A 15,053-nucleotide genomic window follows, 5' to 3' on the forward strand; every position below is an offset into this window, starting at 1 on the left:
ATATTCAGAAGATAACTCAACTGTTTAAAAAACAAGCCTGATTGTTGCTTCAGATGCAAGATGCAATCATCCTTTATCACACCAAACCTTTGGAAAACTACCGCAATTCGCTACATTGTTGAAAATAAAACTTCGATGAAGAGAAATCGATCAATGCGAAATTGATTAATTTTAATCTCAGTTGGCTAGAATGAAATAAAAACACACATCCTCGCATCATTGGCTCGTAATCCGTTACTTACATCAAAAACTTGGAACAAGAATTCGATTCGTGGAACAAGATTGACTTAATCCGAAAACCCCCAGCGAATGGATCAAATGTCACCCACCATGAACCAGGTGCCTACAACTGTGACAACGATTCCGTTCGTCCAGCAATTGCCCTGCGATGGCATCCAGTTCGATCCGACAGTAGTGTCATCCAGTGATTCCACGAGCAGTGCTCCCTCGTCACCAACCTGCTCGATTCCGATAGTGACGACAACAGTCGAAGTGCATCCAGTTTTAATCCGGAAAACACCCAAATTTCCTTCCCGGGCGCGACATTTGGCAATTCGACGGAAGAAAAGCTGTCCGCAGCAGAATGGCGATGAGAGTGACTTGGAAGATGCTGTGTGGTATGGCTGTTGCTGTGACAAGTCTGACGACGTCGATGAAGGGTAAGAGTTTTTGTTAAGAAAATTATTTTGAGCTTTTTTGTGGAATGTTTTCACTTGTCATAAGACGAGTTTGTACCTTCCTATTTAATTCCACCACTTGATTGTACCTTGACAGATACGTATTTCGACCTCAACAGTAAGGTCGTTTTCAGTGTCTCGTACTTGACTCGATGATTGATATAATTTTATACTTTAGGGACACTTAGTACCGAGTTCAATACTGACATTTGGTAAGACTTGTTTATTCATACACTAAAAGATTGCCCTAGGTTCACTGAATTTATTGAATTTATCCAATTATGTAGTACCTGTAATCAGGCGGCTCAAAAAACACTTTTAATTTTTTTTATAAACCGCCCTTTTATTCCGCTCTACAGGGAAGGGACCCTCCTTAGCCGTGCGGTAAGACGCGCGGCTACAAAGCAAGACCATGCTGAGGGTGGCTGGGTTCGATTCCCGGTGCCAGTCTAGGAAATTTTCGAATTGGAAACTGTCTCGACTTCCCTGGGCATAAAAGTATCATCGTGCTAGCCTCATGATATACAAATGCAAAAATGGTAACCTGGCTTAGAAACCTCGCAGTTAATAACTGTGGAAGTGCTTAATGAACACTAAGCTGCGTGGTGGCTCTGTCCCAGTGTGGGGATGTAATGCCAATAAGAAGAAGAAGAAGGGATTGAATCCTAAAGAGAAAGAATAAGTCTCTCACTTATCATCTCTGTATACATATACAATATGTAGCATACCGCGAGAGACTTTTTTCGCAAACTGTCATGATAGAGAACTGATTCGGGAGGCTATTCCCTATGATAAATTGCTTTTAGAAAGCTCCGAATGCGGGGAGCACTGGCTCTGATGATGCATTTCAACTTGTTCTACACAGCTGTGCAGTAACCAACACGAAAGGAACGAAAACAAAGCGAGAATCGCCGTTTTTCTGTGGGGGCTGCCTATCCGATTCTGTTTTTTCGCACTTGTATACAAGTTTGATAAATTTGTTATCATGGCTTGTTATGATTCGGAACAGTTTTTGCCTCTCTTCTATCGTTGTTCGTTATCTATTGAGAGCGATTTCTGCAAACCCTGCCGCTCTATTTAATGCTATGAACAAAATTTCAGCCAAATCCAACAACGTTTGGGCGGTGCTAAACTCATAGAAAGTTTGTATGGCGAAATATATGAAGAAACATACAAAAACTATAATTTGGAGCTGGTAATGGTGTCAACTACGAAGAACTATGAACGATGAAGAACTATGATATTCACTTAGTTCTTGCAGAACTAAATACCGAATGTTATGCTTAAAACCACGAGATGATTAGACTTTGTCCGGAAAACTTATGATCATTTTACTGAAGTGTTGTATGGGTGATCTTATTACTTTTCCAGTGTAAAAGAAACGACAAATTGCTCAAATTCCACTCCACAGAGAAGCTAATAACATAGATATAATAATCAAGATGTTGGGGTCAGAACAATTTAGTACTCATTTTATGGTTCCATGTACTAATATTTCGGTACCCAGTAAAATTAAGCAACGCTTTAAAATAAATTTGAATAGTTCTAACTTTCTACTGTTGTCTAGGGATCCTATAATGAGAGATATGCAATTACTTTTCCAGACGATTTAGCAACGCTGTTACTTTTGTTAGCAAATGCTTCCAGCGCTTGCCGCAACGCAAAATGTTGAAGCTTGTATATGACTTTGCATTTGATAACAATTTGGAATATGTTTGTCATTGTCTGTCCACTAACAGTGTTTAAGTAAGCATGATCACTAAAATAAAAGTGCAATACAATAGGCGAAACACGATACATAAACTAGATTACTTTTACCCGCGAAAGTAAAATAAATTGTTTATTCGATGAAATTTTTCATAAAATCTATCTCAATACCTCTCAACTTCGTCTCAATCTGCAACAATAACAACGTTCATTTGGCTCACGTTTTGATAGTTCTCAATGCTCGATTGGCTTACAATGGCCGCTTTCGCATATCTCTCATTATAGGATTCCTACTGTTGTCAAGGTTATCATCCTGGCTGTTATTTTTCTGTTTATTTTCCTACGGTTTGCGGATATTCAAGGAATATGATTTTCTAACTTTAATATTTTTATTTGTTTTTAGATAAACGCTTGTAAGTCGATTATGTTTTAATCAGTCATTAACAAGTTGTCAATCTTTTTTTAGATTTACGGCGAATGCGCAGTTAAGTGTTAAGCTTCCGATACGGATGGTCAGTCCCCACAAAATTGACATCCCGTGCTGGGAAGATCGTCTTTTTTATCGGATTCCAGACGTGATAACTATGAGTGTATCTAACGGCGATAACCTTCAAAGGATTCTCCCAACTCCCTCGGTGCATGGACAAATAGATGGTAGCCCAAAACTCGAATGTTCGATACATTCGAATTCCATAATTCCCACAGTTTAATGGCGTTTTCTTCGATTTGTGCGCGGCAGATGGACTCCTGGTTGTTAGTAAGTTGCCGTCAGCACAGCTTGAACCCAGATCATCTTTTCGACGGCAGAATCCTCCAGCGTCGACCTTGCCTTTTTTCGAGAACCTATTTGCCCCCGTTATCACACTTCAACCGAAAAATCATCGGATCGAACTACGTCGAGAAGAATTACTTCTTTCAATTTTATCAGATACACTACCATGAAGTGGCCCCAATCGTCGATGAAAGTCGCAAAGTTTTTCTTCCCGTGAGGGTTGCTGGACCACACCACACTCGTCTGTGCGGACAAGTTTGAGCGACGAGAACGCGTTTGCTTGTCTATGACACAAGGCTCGCATACAAAAGTATCGTCGGCCACACCACCGGTGTTCAAATTCAATCCCGATTATGTTCCATACTAAACACTTCAGACTTCGTTTATTGAAATTCGAGTTGTAATTGAATTCTACGAAACGTTTGCAATGGAACCTCATTTTTATGCTTTTCCAAATAAAAATTTAACCGGAAAATTGTAGTATCCCAAAACAAAATATGTTATCTGGTGATGTTTAAATTAGATTTTACGGGAAAACTAATTAATTTACTAATTTTACGGAAACCAATGCGGAACTTAGACCCATGAGGGCGCAACAAAGCGAATCTGTTCCTGTGGAAGCACAAAATGATTGCATTGGAGCATGGGAGGATTTGGAATTAACTGTAAAGGTGCTCGGCCGTGTGGTACACTATTTTTTATACGCACATACATGCTCACTGTTTTCTGTTGTATGGTTGGACTTGTAAATATGGACCTTGCCATTTTCATATACTACGCGCTTTCTGACTTGTTTCACACGGAACACCGAACACAATCCTGCCAATCCAATTGCAATCATTAACCCAGATGAGCAAAAAAGTTAGTGGTAAGTTTTGGAAGAAGTTAAAACAACGTGTCTTTTTCTTTTAATTGGCATTATATACGCCACTGGGACATTACCGCTTCGTTCATTCAGCACTTCCACAGTTATTAACTGCAAGTTTTCTAAGCCAAGTAGCATTTTTGCAGACTCTACGACAACCATAATTCCCTTACCCAGAAGGCAACTACCGCGCAAAACAGGAAATAATCTAAAGCATGTGCTGACTTTCGTTTGCGAGGTCGTGGCCGCTGCTGGGGCTGCCGTGATTTTGTTTTGATATGATTGCATGGCATGATGAATGATTAAAATAAATGTCATCCATTCCCATCCCTGGCTTATAGTTCATCAGCACCTTCTTATTGTCCTTCTGGCAAGGCTCACCATGTAAAGCCCTCAGTACACTGTTTGTCATGATGTCAAATATTTGTCAAGTTTATCCGGATATCTATCAGACCGACCAGAGATCGACATGGATATCAGGCTGGCTTGACAAATATTTGTCATTATGACAAACAGTGTACTGATAGCTTAAGACTCGCAAGGTCTCAAACTCGTCATTTCGTTCTTAAAACTGGAATTGTTTCAATGTAGTAGAGAAAAAGAATTCCCATTTCATGAAATTCCGTAATACTTTTTGTGCCACGCTTGAAGATTCTAGAAGGTTGGGGAAATATTTTGTAGCACGATCACATGCACAACGCAAAGAGTTTCAAGGAAATTTCAGAGAATGATAGCGAGAGAGATTACTGGGCAAGATACAGTTTAGGCCCGATGTACTAGTCAGTCGGAGGAAAACGTAAGAGAAAGTGGCAGAAATAAAAACAGTCCGTTGTATTGAAATTTGCGTGTTTATTTTGGTCGAGTCGATGCCCTCAGCAAAGATTGCCGTTTTGTGATTCTGGGGTATCTGTGGATGTTAACCTTCCGGAACTCGCTTCGTCCTGAATCGCTCTCGTAGTCCCGCTGCTATAGAGAACAATGAGCGTGTTTTTATTCGAAGGTGTTGAACTTTTTATAACGATGCGAATCCCGGAAGGTTAAGCATAATAATGGAAAACATAAGATTCAAAATATTTTCGAAGTAATGGTTCGGGGTGATGGATTTCGGGGGAGAGTCCTATTCGAGGTGGTGGCCTTCGGGATACTAGCATTCCGGGTTGTGGGATCGAGCCTTTTTGCATCGTATATTATGAGGCTAATACGATGATTTTTTCACGCTCAGGGAATTTTAGAAAAATTTCCACCCAACCGGGAATCGAGCTCATTCACCTTCAGTGTGTCTTGTTTTGTAGTCACGCATTCTACCGCACGGGTAAAGAAGAACCGTGTACTCAGATAAAATTTAATCTGAAACCATATTCGGCCTCCATTCATTGCATGGAATATTTTTGCTTTAATTGTTCAACGATTAGGATGGAAAGGATGGAAAGGGAAAGAAAAGTGCAATGGGTACCGGCCAAGTTCCCCCCGGCGGTGATAAAATAATAAGCAAAAACAATGCCTAATTCCATTTTAATCTTTAAGTATCATTAGTTATTAGCACACGTTATTATTTTATGTGGGGAGCACGCATGGAATACATTTTTCAACGCGGGTGTCAGACGGCTGCGCCATGTTCGACCAAAATAGTAAAATTTAGCTTAAATATTTTAATTTTGTTTGATTGTTTTTATTTAGCTCGATCAAAGTTAATTGCCTTTTTCCGGGGATTAAACCACCCGACTTGGACGTTAATTTACAATGTTATGAAAACTCATATGTGAATATGTACGTTATGTGAAGGATATTGATTTGGAAAATGTAATGGAGATAACCACTTTCCCTTCGATGGGACTCGAACCCTTGGCCCTACAGTACGCTAGACTGGTGCTTTAACCAACTAAGCTACGAAGGACCTCCGTGGGCCTTCGCAACCTAGCGGCTTCCTGAACGAGCTCGAGATTCCCAAATTGGACGCATAGTAAAATCACTCGCAATTCATTTCTCAAGCCAATACTTCCACATGTGTATAGTACACGTCCACATTAGAGGAGCGTGAATATTTAGAATGTCTGGCGGCTGTACACATTCTTCATCAGCAGCTGCACTGATCAAGTGAGGTTGTGTAAGCTATTTGCCAGTCGGTCGTCAAGCTCAGACCCGACCGCATTGCGTAGGCAAGAGCACGCAAAACTCAGGTTCAGTGTTTTTATTTAATTTTTATTTTTTGCCATCAAATGATTAGGAGCTTATATTCAGCATCACATAATGCAAGAGATGGTGTAAACTCTGCGTTGTATAGTACAGTTTAGGAAGTCCTTATACAAATGTGCTCGACTTGCGGTTAGCGGCAGTATATCCCATATTATGAAAGCGCAAAAAATACTGATTTAAAAAGGTTCACGAAGTCATTATGTCGGTTTGCCGGAATGTTGGTAATATTCTGTCTTATTCATGCATATTGCTTCGTAAACCGTGATTAAGAATTACAATGCTTTCACATTATGTACAATAATACGGAAGATTTCAGTACACTGAAATTAAATCAAAATAACATCATGGCTGCCTCTTACCTTTGCAAACTAAAAATCCCAAGTCCCAAGAGTGGAAAGATTCTTAGCGTTTTGATGATTAGGTTCAAGAAAATGAAAACAAAATTGAAAAATAATTAAAGAATAAAATTTAGTTGCAAATAGATGAAAATTGGCCAAAAAGGCTTATTAGTAGTTTCAAGCTTTTTCTTCATTTGAGGTGATGTAATCCCTTTAAGCCGTAAGCAAGAGTTATTGAGTTATATTCATAAGCATTTCTTGACGTATATTTCAGATATAGCTCTCGACGACTTTTATTTCCCATGTAGTTTACCTAAAATAACAGAAAAACGTAATATATTGAATATATTTAACATTTTGTGGTTACCGCTTATTCTCGAGTGGTCAAACTTCCGCCAGCTTCCTTTTCGTAGTTTGTTTTTGTTTGAAGAACAAAACAACTTATAAATGTTGCTATGACAACAGTACTAAAATTTATTCTTGGGGGGCATCAATAGATTACGTACTGAAGCGACGCTTTCATTGCTGGGTACCGAAGAGCTTTCATAGCTTACGAAACTGGAACCACAAAAAATCTCCAGTTTCATATTGATTGTTGCTAATAACTTCGCAGGGTTAACTTTAATCTTCACGTGATTTTCAGTAAAACATGTTTAATTTAATTCTGCATAAACTAAATGAGTATCATAGTTCTTCATCTCAAATTGTGCCATCTAGCGCCAAATTACTGTTTTACGATGTTTCTCCATATATTTTGATAAGTGATAGTAAACTAATCTGATCTGGCTCAAATTTTGTGCATATCTGTTCAAAGGGCATCAAATAAAACGGAATAAGAGGGTGGCCTATAAAAAAATGAGTTTTGAGATTTTAAGTTTTTTCCCAACACTGGTTTTGACAAAATATCGAAATGAAAGCTGTGCATAAAGATTACTGCGCGATATCGAAACGACAGTAAAGACTGTTAAGGTAAACGACTTTTCAGTCATATTACTAATTTGGCCGTATTTCACTTCCGATCATATACCGTTTTCGGTCAAATAACATTTTCGGCCAAACCATTTACGAACTAATAACTTTTTCGGCCAAACGTTTGTCGAACAAGTCATATGGCCGAAAAAAAATCATATGACCGAAAAGTCACTTGGTCGAAAATGACGTTTGGCAGAAATGGTCGTTTGCTAAAAATGTAATCTACTAAACGCGTCATATGGTCTGTTACCCGAACGCGACTATCATAACAGAAATCTGATCTCAAACGAACGATGCTGGCGCGCGCCAATGTACTCAAAACGATATTGCGAGAAGATTGAAAAATTTGAACCGGGGTCCGACGGTCGACTGTCGGAAAGCTGTTCCGCAAACGTCAAATCACTTGTTGCACGGTAAAAATGTTTGGTTTATTTTTTCGGTGTGAATGTTGATTATTAAAATCAACGGGAATATGCAACTTTAAACGAGTGTTACATGCCGCTATATTTTTAAAACAAGTTTTATGATACTTTGAAGGTATTTTGTCATTTATTTATGTGATTTTGAAACATTTTAGATTTCTCGAATATTCTTGATATCAAGAAATATCAACACTTTTCGTAGATATTATTATTTTTTATTTAATCAGACTAAGGCCGAAGTGGCCTGTGCGGTAGAGTCTTCTCCATTCGGCTCGGTCCATGTCTACACGTCGCCAACCACGCAGTCTACGGAGGGTCCGCAAGTCATCTTCCACCTGATCGATCCACCTTGCCCGCTGCGCACCTCGCCTTCTTGTGCCCGTCGGATCGTTGTCGAGAACCATTTTCACCGGGTTACTATCCGACATTCTGGCTACGTGCCCGGCCCATCGCAGTCGTCCGATTTTCGCGGTGTGAACGATGAATGGTTCTCCCAACAGCTGATGCAACTCGTGGTTCATTCGCCTCCTCCACGTACCGTCCGCCATCTGCACCCCACCATAGATGGTACGCAGCACTTTCCTTTCGAAAACTCCAAGTGCGCGTTGGTCCTACACGAGCATCGTCCAGGTCTCGTGTCCGTAGAGGACTACCGGTCTAATTAGCGTTTTGTAGATTTTCAGTTTGGTACGTCGGCGAACTCTATTCGATCGGAGCGTCTTGCGGAGTCCAAAGTACGTACGATTTCCAGCCACTATGCGTCTCCGAATTTCTCTGCTGGTGTCATTTTCGGCAGTCACCAGTGAGCCCAAGTACACAAATTCTTCTACCACCTCGATTTCGTCACCACCGATGCAAACTCGCGGTGTCTTCTCTTGAACCTCTTCCTATCATGTACTTCGTCTTCGACGTGTTGATGACTAGTCCGATTCGCTTAGCTTCCCTCTTCAGTCTGATGTAGGCTTCCTCCATCTTCTCAAAGTGACGTGCCATAATATCTATGTCGTCGGCGAAGCCAAATAGCTGGACGGACTTATTGAAAATTGTACCACTCGTGTTAATCCCTGCTCTTCGTATTACCTTCCAAAGCGATGTTGAATAGCAAACACGAAAGACCATCACCTTGCCGTAACCCTCTGCGGGTTTCAAAGGGACTCGAGAATGCCCCTGAAACTCGAACTACGCACATCACCCGATCCATCGTCGCTTTGATCAACCGTGTCAGTTTATCCGGAAAACCGTGTTCGTGCATTAGCTGCCATAGCTGGTCCCGATCGATTGTATCATATGCGGCTTTGAAGTCGATGAATAGATGATGTGTGGGCACGTTGTATTCGCGGCATTTCTGCAGTACTTGGCGAATGGCGAACACCTGGTCCGTGGTGGAGCGTTCGCCCATAAAACCCGCCTGGTACTGCCCCACGAACTCCCTTGCAGTTGGTGCTAGTCGACGGCATAAAATTTGGGAGAGTACCTTGTAGGCGGCGTTCAGCAATGTGTTTGCGCGGTAGTTGCTACAATCCAGCTTATCGCCCTTTTTGTAGATGGGACACACGACACCTTCCATCCACTCCTGCTGCAGAACTTCCTCCTCCCAAATCTTGGTAATGACCCAGTGCAGCGCTCTAGCCAGTGCCTCACCACCGTGTTTAAAAAGCTCTCCTGGTAGTTGGTCAACCCCAGGGGCTTTGTTGTTCTTCAGCCGGCCAATCTCCTCCTGGATTTCCGCCACCTTTGGATCAACTCACGCTCGTTCGTAAGAAGGTTCCCGTTTATGTCCTTACACATATCAGGCTGTGGCACGTGGCCCTTACGTGAACGGTTTAACTTCTCATAGAACTTTCGTGTGTTATTAGCGCGGTACAGTTGCTCCGTTTCTTCACGGTCTCGATCTTCCTGCTGGCGCTTTTTCCTCCGGAAAATCGAGTTTTGTCTGTTCCGCGCCTGTTTATATCGTGCCTCGTTCGCCCTCGTGCGGTGTTGCAGCAATCTCGCCCATGCTGCATTCTTCTCTTCCACTAACTGCTCACATTCGCCGTCATACCAGTCGTTTCTCTGATCCGGAGGCACCGTGCCAAGTGCAGCGGTTGCGGTGCTACCAATGGCGGATCGAATATCTCTCCAGCCATCTTCAAGAGACGCTGCTCCTAGCTGCTCTTCCGTTGGAAGTGCCACTTCCAGCTGCTGCGCGTATTCTTGGGCTAGTCTACCATCTTGTAGCCGCCCAATGTTAAGCCACGGCGTCCGACTTCGACGCGTGTTGTACACCGTCGAGAGTTTTGAGCGCAGGCATACTGCAACGAGGTAGTGGTCGGATTCAATATTCGCACTGCGGTAAGTGCGGACGTTCGTGATGTCGGAGAAGAATTTACCGTCGATAAGAACGTGGTCGATTTGGTTTTCCGTTTCTTGGTTAGGTGATCTCCATGTGGCCTTGTGGATATTTTTGCGGGGAAAGAAGGTGCTTCGGACTACCATTCCGCGGGAGGCTGCGAAGTTTATGCATCGTTGGCCGTTGTCGTTCGATACGGTATGCAGACTATCCAGTCCGATGACCGGTCTATACATTTCCTCCCTTCCTACCTGTGCGTTCATGTCACCGATGACGATTTTAACGTCCCGCAGTGGGCATCCATCGTATGTCTGCTCCAGCTGTGCGTAGAACGCTTCTTTCTCGTCGTCGGGTCTCCCTTCGTGTGGGCAGTGCACGTTGATGATGCTATAGTTGAAGAAACGGCCTTTAATCCTCAGCTTGCACATCCTTGCGTTGATTGGCTGCCACCCAATCACGCGTTGGCGCATCTTACCCAGCACTATGAAGCCGGTTCCCAGCTCGTTGGTGGTGCCACAGCTTTGGTAGAAGGTAGCCGCTCGATGCCCGCTTTTCCACACTTTCTGTCCTGTCCAGCAGATCTCCTGTAGCGCCACGACGTCGAAGTTGCGGGGATGTAATTTATCGTAGATCATTCTGTCGCAACCTGCGAAACCTAGCGACTTGCAATTCCATGTTCCGAGCTTCTAATCGTGATCCTGTATTCGTCGCCTAGGTCTTTGCCGATTATATCGAGTCGCATTATCTCTTATATTGTTCGTAATGATTGGTTTTCTAGGCGGCTTATTGGGCCAGCGCAAACCTGCTGTCTCGTCGGAGGGCCGTCGTGTCGGGGCTGTTTAGCGTCCCACCTAGCACCAGGACTTGGGCTGGTGCGCTTTGAGCGGCACACGGTGGGTTTGGTTGGACCTACTTGCGGCTACCTGCAGCTTTTATAGAGGTTTAACAGGGCCCACTGTCAAACCCCACCACATCCTATGCAAGCCCCACAACTCGCAGATGGCCTGGGGAGGGATCGTCAAGCCCTTGGACATAGTCCCTGCTGCCCACACTTTTCGTAGAGTGCGTGCCATTTTGAAGTTTCCGACACTCAGTCTGCTTCTTCTTCTTTGCTCCGCAAAAATAGAATTTTTCTCTTTTCTCGCAATAACAGTGATTCGTATAGTGACGCGTCCGCGAGTGCGCCTTAGTGCAGTGCACTACCAGATAGGTCAGTTCGATTTGTTTATGCTAGACTTAGTATCATCACGTTCTGATTGCGCTCATCGAACCTCTACGGCGGCTCGATGGGCGCGGGTAGAACGGCAATAACAAAAAATTGTAAAAATGTAGAGTAAGCAAACATTCTGTATATATACCCTGAAGTATCAATAAAGTTTGAAGTTTTCGATTTAGACCAAAAAAAAAAATTCCTGGCATCCAGTATGGTATGACCGATATCTATGACCGAATGTATGACCGAAATCTATTAGAGTTGGTTCGCTTCTGTACACGTCTTTACTAATAAACACCCCGTTTCGCGTGGAGGAAAGAAGAAAAGTTTCGTTCAACCTGAACCTTCACACAGGGAGGCAATTCGCGCGCGTAATGTGGCCAAAAATGTCGGCAGTCTGGTGACATTTTCTGTCAAATGACTGTTTCGACCAAACGGCATTTTTGGCCTAACAATTATTTGGGGCAAACGACATCGTCAAAATTCGAGTTTAGCCGAACGACACTTTTGGTCAAATGACATTTTCTGCCAAATTACTTTTTCGTTCGTGCGAACGTAACTTTCGACTTGATTGGCTTTGGCCTATTCTAATGGTTTGTTTGGTCAAACGACATATACGGCCTTACAATTTCGGCCTTGTAGCCTTCGGCCAAACGGCTTTGGACCTAATGACTTTTGAGGAAAGGCCCTTACCGTGAAAATTAATATGAACTTGAATTATTCAATTTTCACGAAAAATCTTCGAAATTTCCACAGGAAGTTTACTCGTGACTTTGAAGGAAATATTTTTAAAACTTCGGAGGATAATCTTTCTCGGAATTTCCACTGGAAGTTCTTAGTTTCTGTAAGAAATCAAAATTTCAACGGCAAATTGTTTGGAATTTTCAAAGAAATCATTTGAATTTATACAAAAAAAAAATTTTGGGGTTTCAACTGGATGTTTTGGGATTTCTGATCCTGATATTCAACTGGCACTGGTTCTTAATATTTTCCAAGAAAAGTTCTTTGAACTTCCACACATTTGGATCGGTGCAGAAAATCATAGATCAGCTGGATGTTTTGGGATTTCTTCCATGACTGATTTTCAACATCTGCGCCCAATCAAAATTGTCGGCAAGCTACGCCATCTCTGTCACATCTTTTCTGAGTCACCTATACGAGTGCACTGCGAATGAAACATAAACAATTCCGAGTGTGAAAATTATATAATAAGAAGACAGGCATAGACAATACCTAGTACAAGTAGCGTTTAGAAGAATTGAGCAAATAAGTAGAACATTCTTAAGTTTAAAGCATGAAATCGAATGTAAAATAGTTTTAATTTATAGTTTGTTCTTTTTTATTCTATCTTCTCATGATACATGTTGCATTATTGAGTGGTATGGGCGTTTTCCATCATATTCTCTTGTAAAAACATAAACATTCAAAATTCGCGCACATACTATTGATAAATAAATCAGTGTTGGGGTAATTTGACACTGGGGAATAAATTTATCCCCAAAAAATAACGAACAGGCAAACCTGTCAAAATCCATAGTGAAAAAATCAGTACCGTGGCGGTAACGCACACTTCTATTAACAGCAGCGGTCTAAAAGCACCTCCACGGGAGTCCCCATCTGGGTCCCTAACGCTATTTCCGGGCCCTTTATAGGGACCCACTTTTATACCGAAACACAGTGGTTAAAATCCCGAAAAACATGATCGTCAGCTTTTTCGGTATGAAATCGTGTTTTAAATGGCATAGTATGTTCAGCAAGTATGTTGCATACATCAAGGGGTATCTTTTGAGAAAATTTTATTTTTGATTAGTTCACCTAAAAGTGAGATAGATTTTTTTTTAAATTTTTTTAAGCTAAATGGCGTCTTTGGGAAAGTTGTCAGAAATAATGTACAGAAAAACTTTGTCAAAGACACTATGGGTCTATCTATTGAAACTAACAAAACATGACTGAATTTTAGATAATAGGTCATTTTACCCTATAAAAACTGGTATACAATGAATAATTTTGCATGGTCGAATTTTTGAGGTTAACAATGTTCTAGAAACTAATTCAGAACATAAAAATACAGCATTCAACTACTAAATCATAACAATATTTTCAATTGTTAGAAGGAAATTCAAAATTAACGAACATAATTACACATTTTTCACTCTAAAATATCTCACAAGGTGGCAAAAGTGGCAGCCAAATCAGTGCACATTCAAAAGAAAAGCTGTAAAGCTTTCTATTACATTGGTTTTATTTGTATCTCATTGTATCTTCGTCAGCTATTTGTTATTGAAAAAAAAAACTATTTTTAAACATGTTCGAGTCATTCTTTGGTATAAGATAAATATTTGTAATTAAAAAAATCAACTGGTCTTAATTACTATGTCTGAAACTCGATTCATGCATATGCAAAACATGTGATAGATTTAGTTCGAAAATGTATTTGAGGGTAACCACTTCCTTCGGTGGGGCTCCATTCCACGAAACCAGTACGCTAGACAGGTGCTTTCTCTACTAAGCTACGAAGAGTTAGTACCTGATGCTGGGAATTTTGGTTTCATCAGTACCCGCTTAGCTGCGGAGGACGACGGAGTCTGCTCATGGGCACCGGCGCACGCTAGAGCCCGCAATATTCATGGATTTTTCGTGAAAGAATATCCTACTGTATTTCGCAAGTTATTCCAAGGAGGAGGTCTTTCAGAAATCCCTCAGAAGGTTCCCTTAGTAATTTTTCAGTATGTTTTTCAAGCAGTTCCTCCAGAAAATCTCTTACACGCTTCTCTTTTCTGTCGTTCATTCAAACATGATTTGCTTTGGAAATTCATCTAGGATCCCTGGAAGACTTCTCCGGGAGTTTTCCGGCAATCCTTGACTTCCCTTAAAAATCTTCAGCAGTTTGTGGTTTCATTTGGAAACTTTAAAAAAAATCTTAGAGAGCTTTCCGGACTATTTCGGATGTTGTTACCATTGTTTTCTCTCATTGTTATGATTTGTGCCTCTTATAGAGTGAGGCAGTGTTGGTAAAATCTCAAATTCTCAATAACTTGAGAAATGGTGCATAACAATCAGAAAACCAACTTATATGGAAAAGTGATGTGAAAAAATAGCAGATTAAGTTGACCGTTCTACTGTGCAAAAAATAACGAGTGGTATTGAAAGAAAAGTCCGAGAATTCATCCGAAATGCCAATGAATAATTTTTCGATATTTTTTCCTTCAAAGTTTACTAAATTCCCTGTATAATAAAACTTGAACCACCTTTTTCATGCACTTTTTTGACAAAGAAATGTCTAATTTCGTGCGGCAAAATACTATGTGGATCGAGCATTAAGTAAGTCCGCGGAAATTACAATCTTGTGAAAATTCCAGGTAGTTTTCTTTGATAGCTCCTCAGAGTCTCCCGCGGAAATTCTTAACGTTGACCATGTCAAACTAGCCGCCTTAATTATTCTAGACTGAGAAAACCAACGTTAAAACATCCATTCTACTAGCCGCACTCTTCAACAATTATGTAGAGAAGAATTTTCGAAGAATATTCAATAGAAACTCAACAGGAGCTTTCCATATATTTT

At 41.2% G+C, this 15,053-nt stretch overlaps 1 protein-coding gene across 3 annotated transcripts in view; it reads left to right on the top strand.

The window, feature by feature from the left end:
• LOC134211429 (four and a half LIM domains protein 2-like) overlaps nucleotides 1-15,053 on the top strand; it is a 589,158-nt gene that overhangs the window by 223,665 nt on the left and 350,440 nt on the right. The window contains exon 2 of one of the 3 annotated variants that reach the window (XM_062688274.1): nucleotides 182-659. The exons of 1 other annotated variant lie outside the window; for it this stretch is intronic. In XM_062688274.1, coding sequence (XP_062544258.1) covers nucleotides 310-659 — 350 coding nt within the window. In that variant the 5' untranslated portion in view covers nucleotides 182-309. The remainder of the gene's footprint in view (nucleotides 1-181; nucleotides 660-15,053) is intronic. One more of the 3 variants, XM_062688273.1, reaches the window with a different exon arrangement.

The sequence above is a fragment of the Armigeres subalbatus genome, chromosome 2 (genome assembly GCF_024139115.2).
Source record: "Armigeres subalbatus isolate Guangzhou_Male chromosome 2, GZ_Asu_2, whole genome shotgun sequence".
Taxonomy (NCBI): Eukaryota; Metazoa; Arthropoda; class Insecta; order Diptera; family Culicidae; genus Armigeres; species Armigeres subalbatus.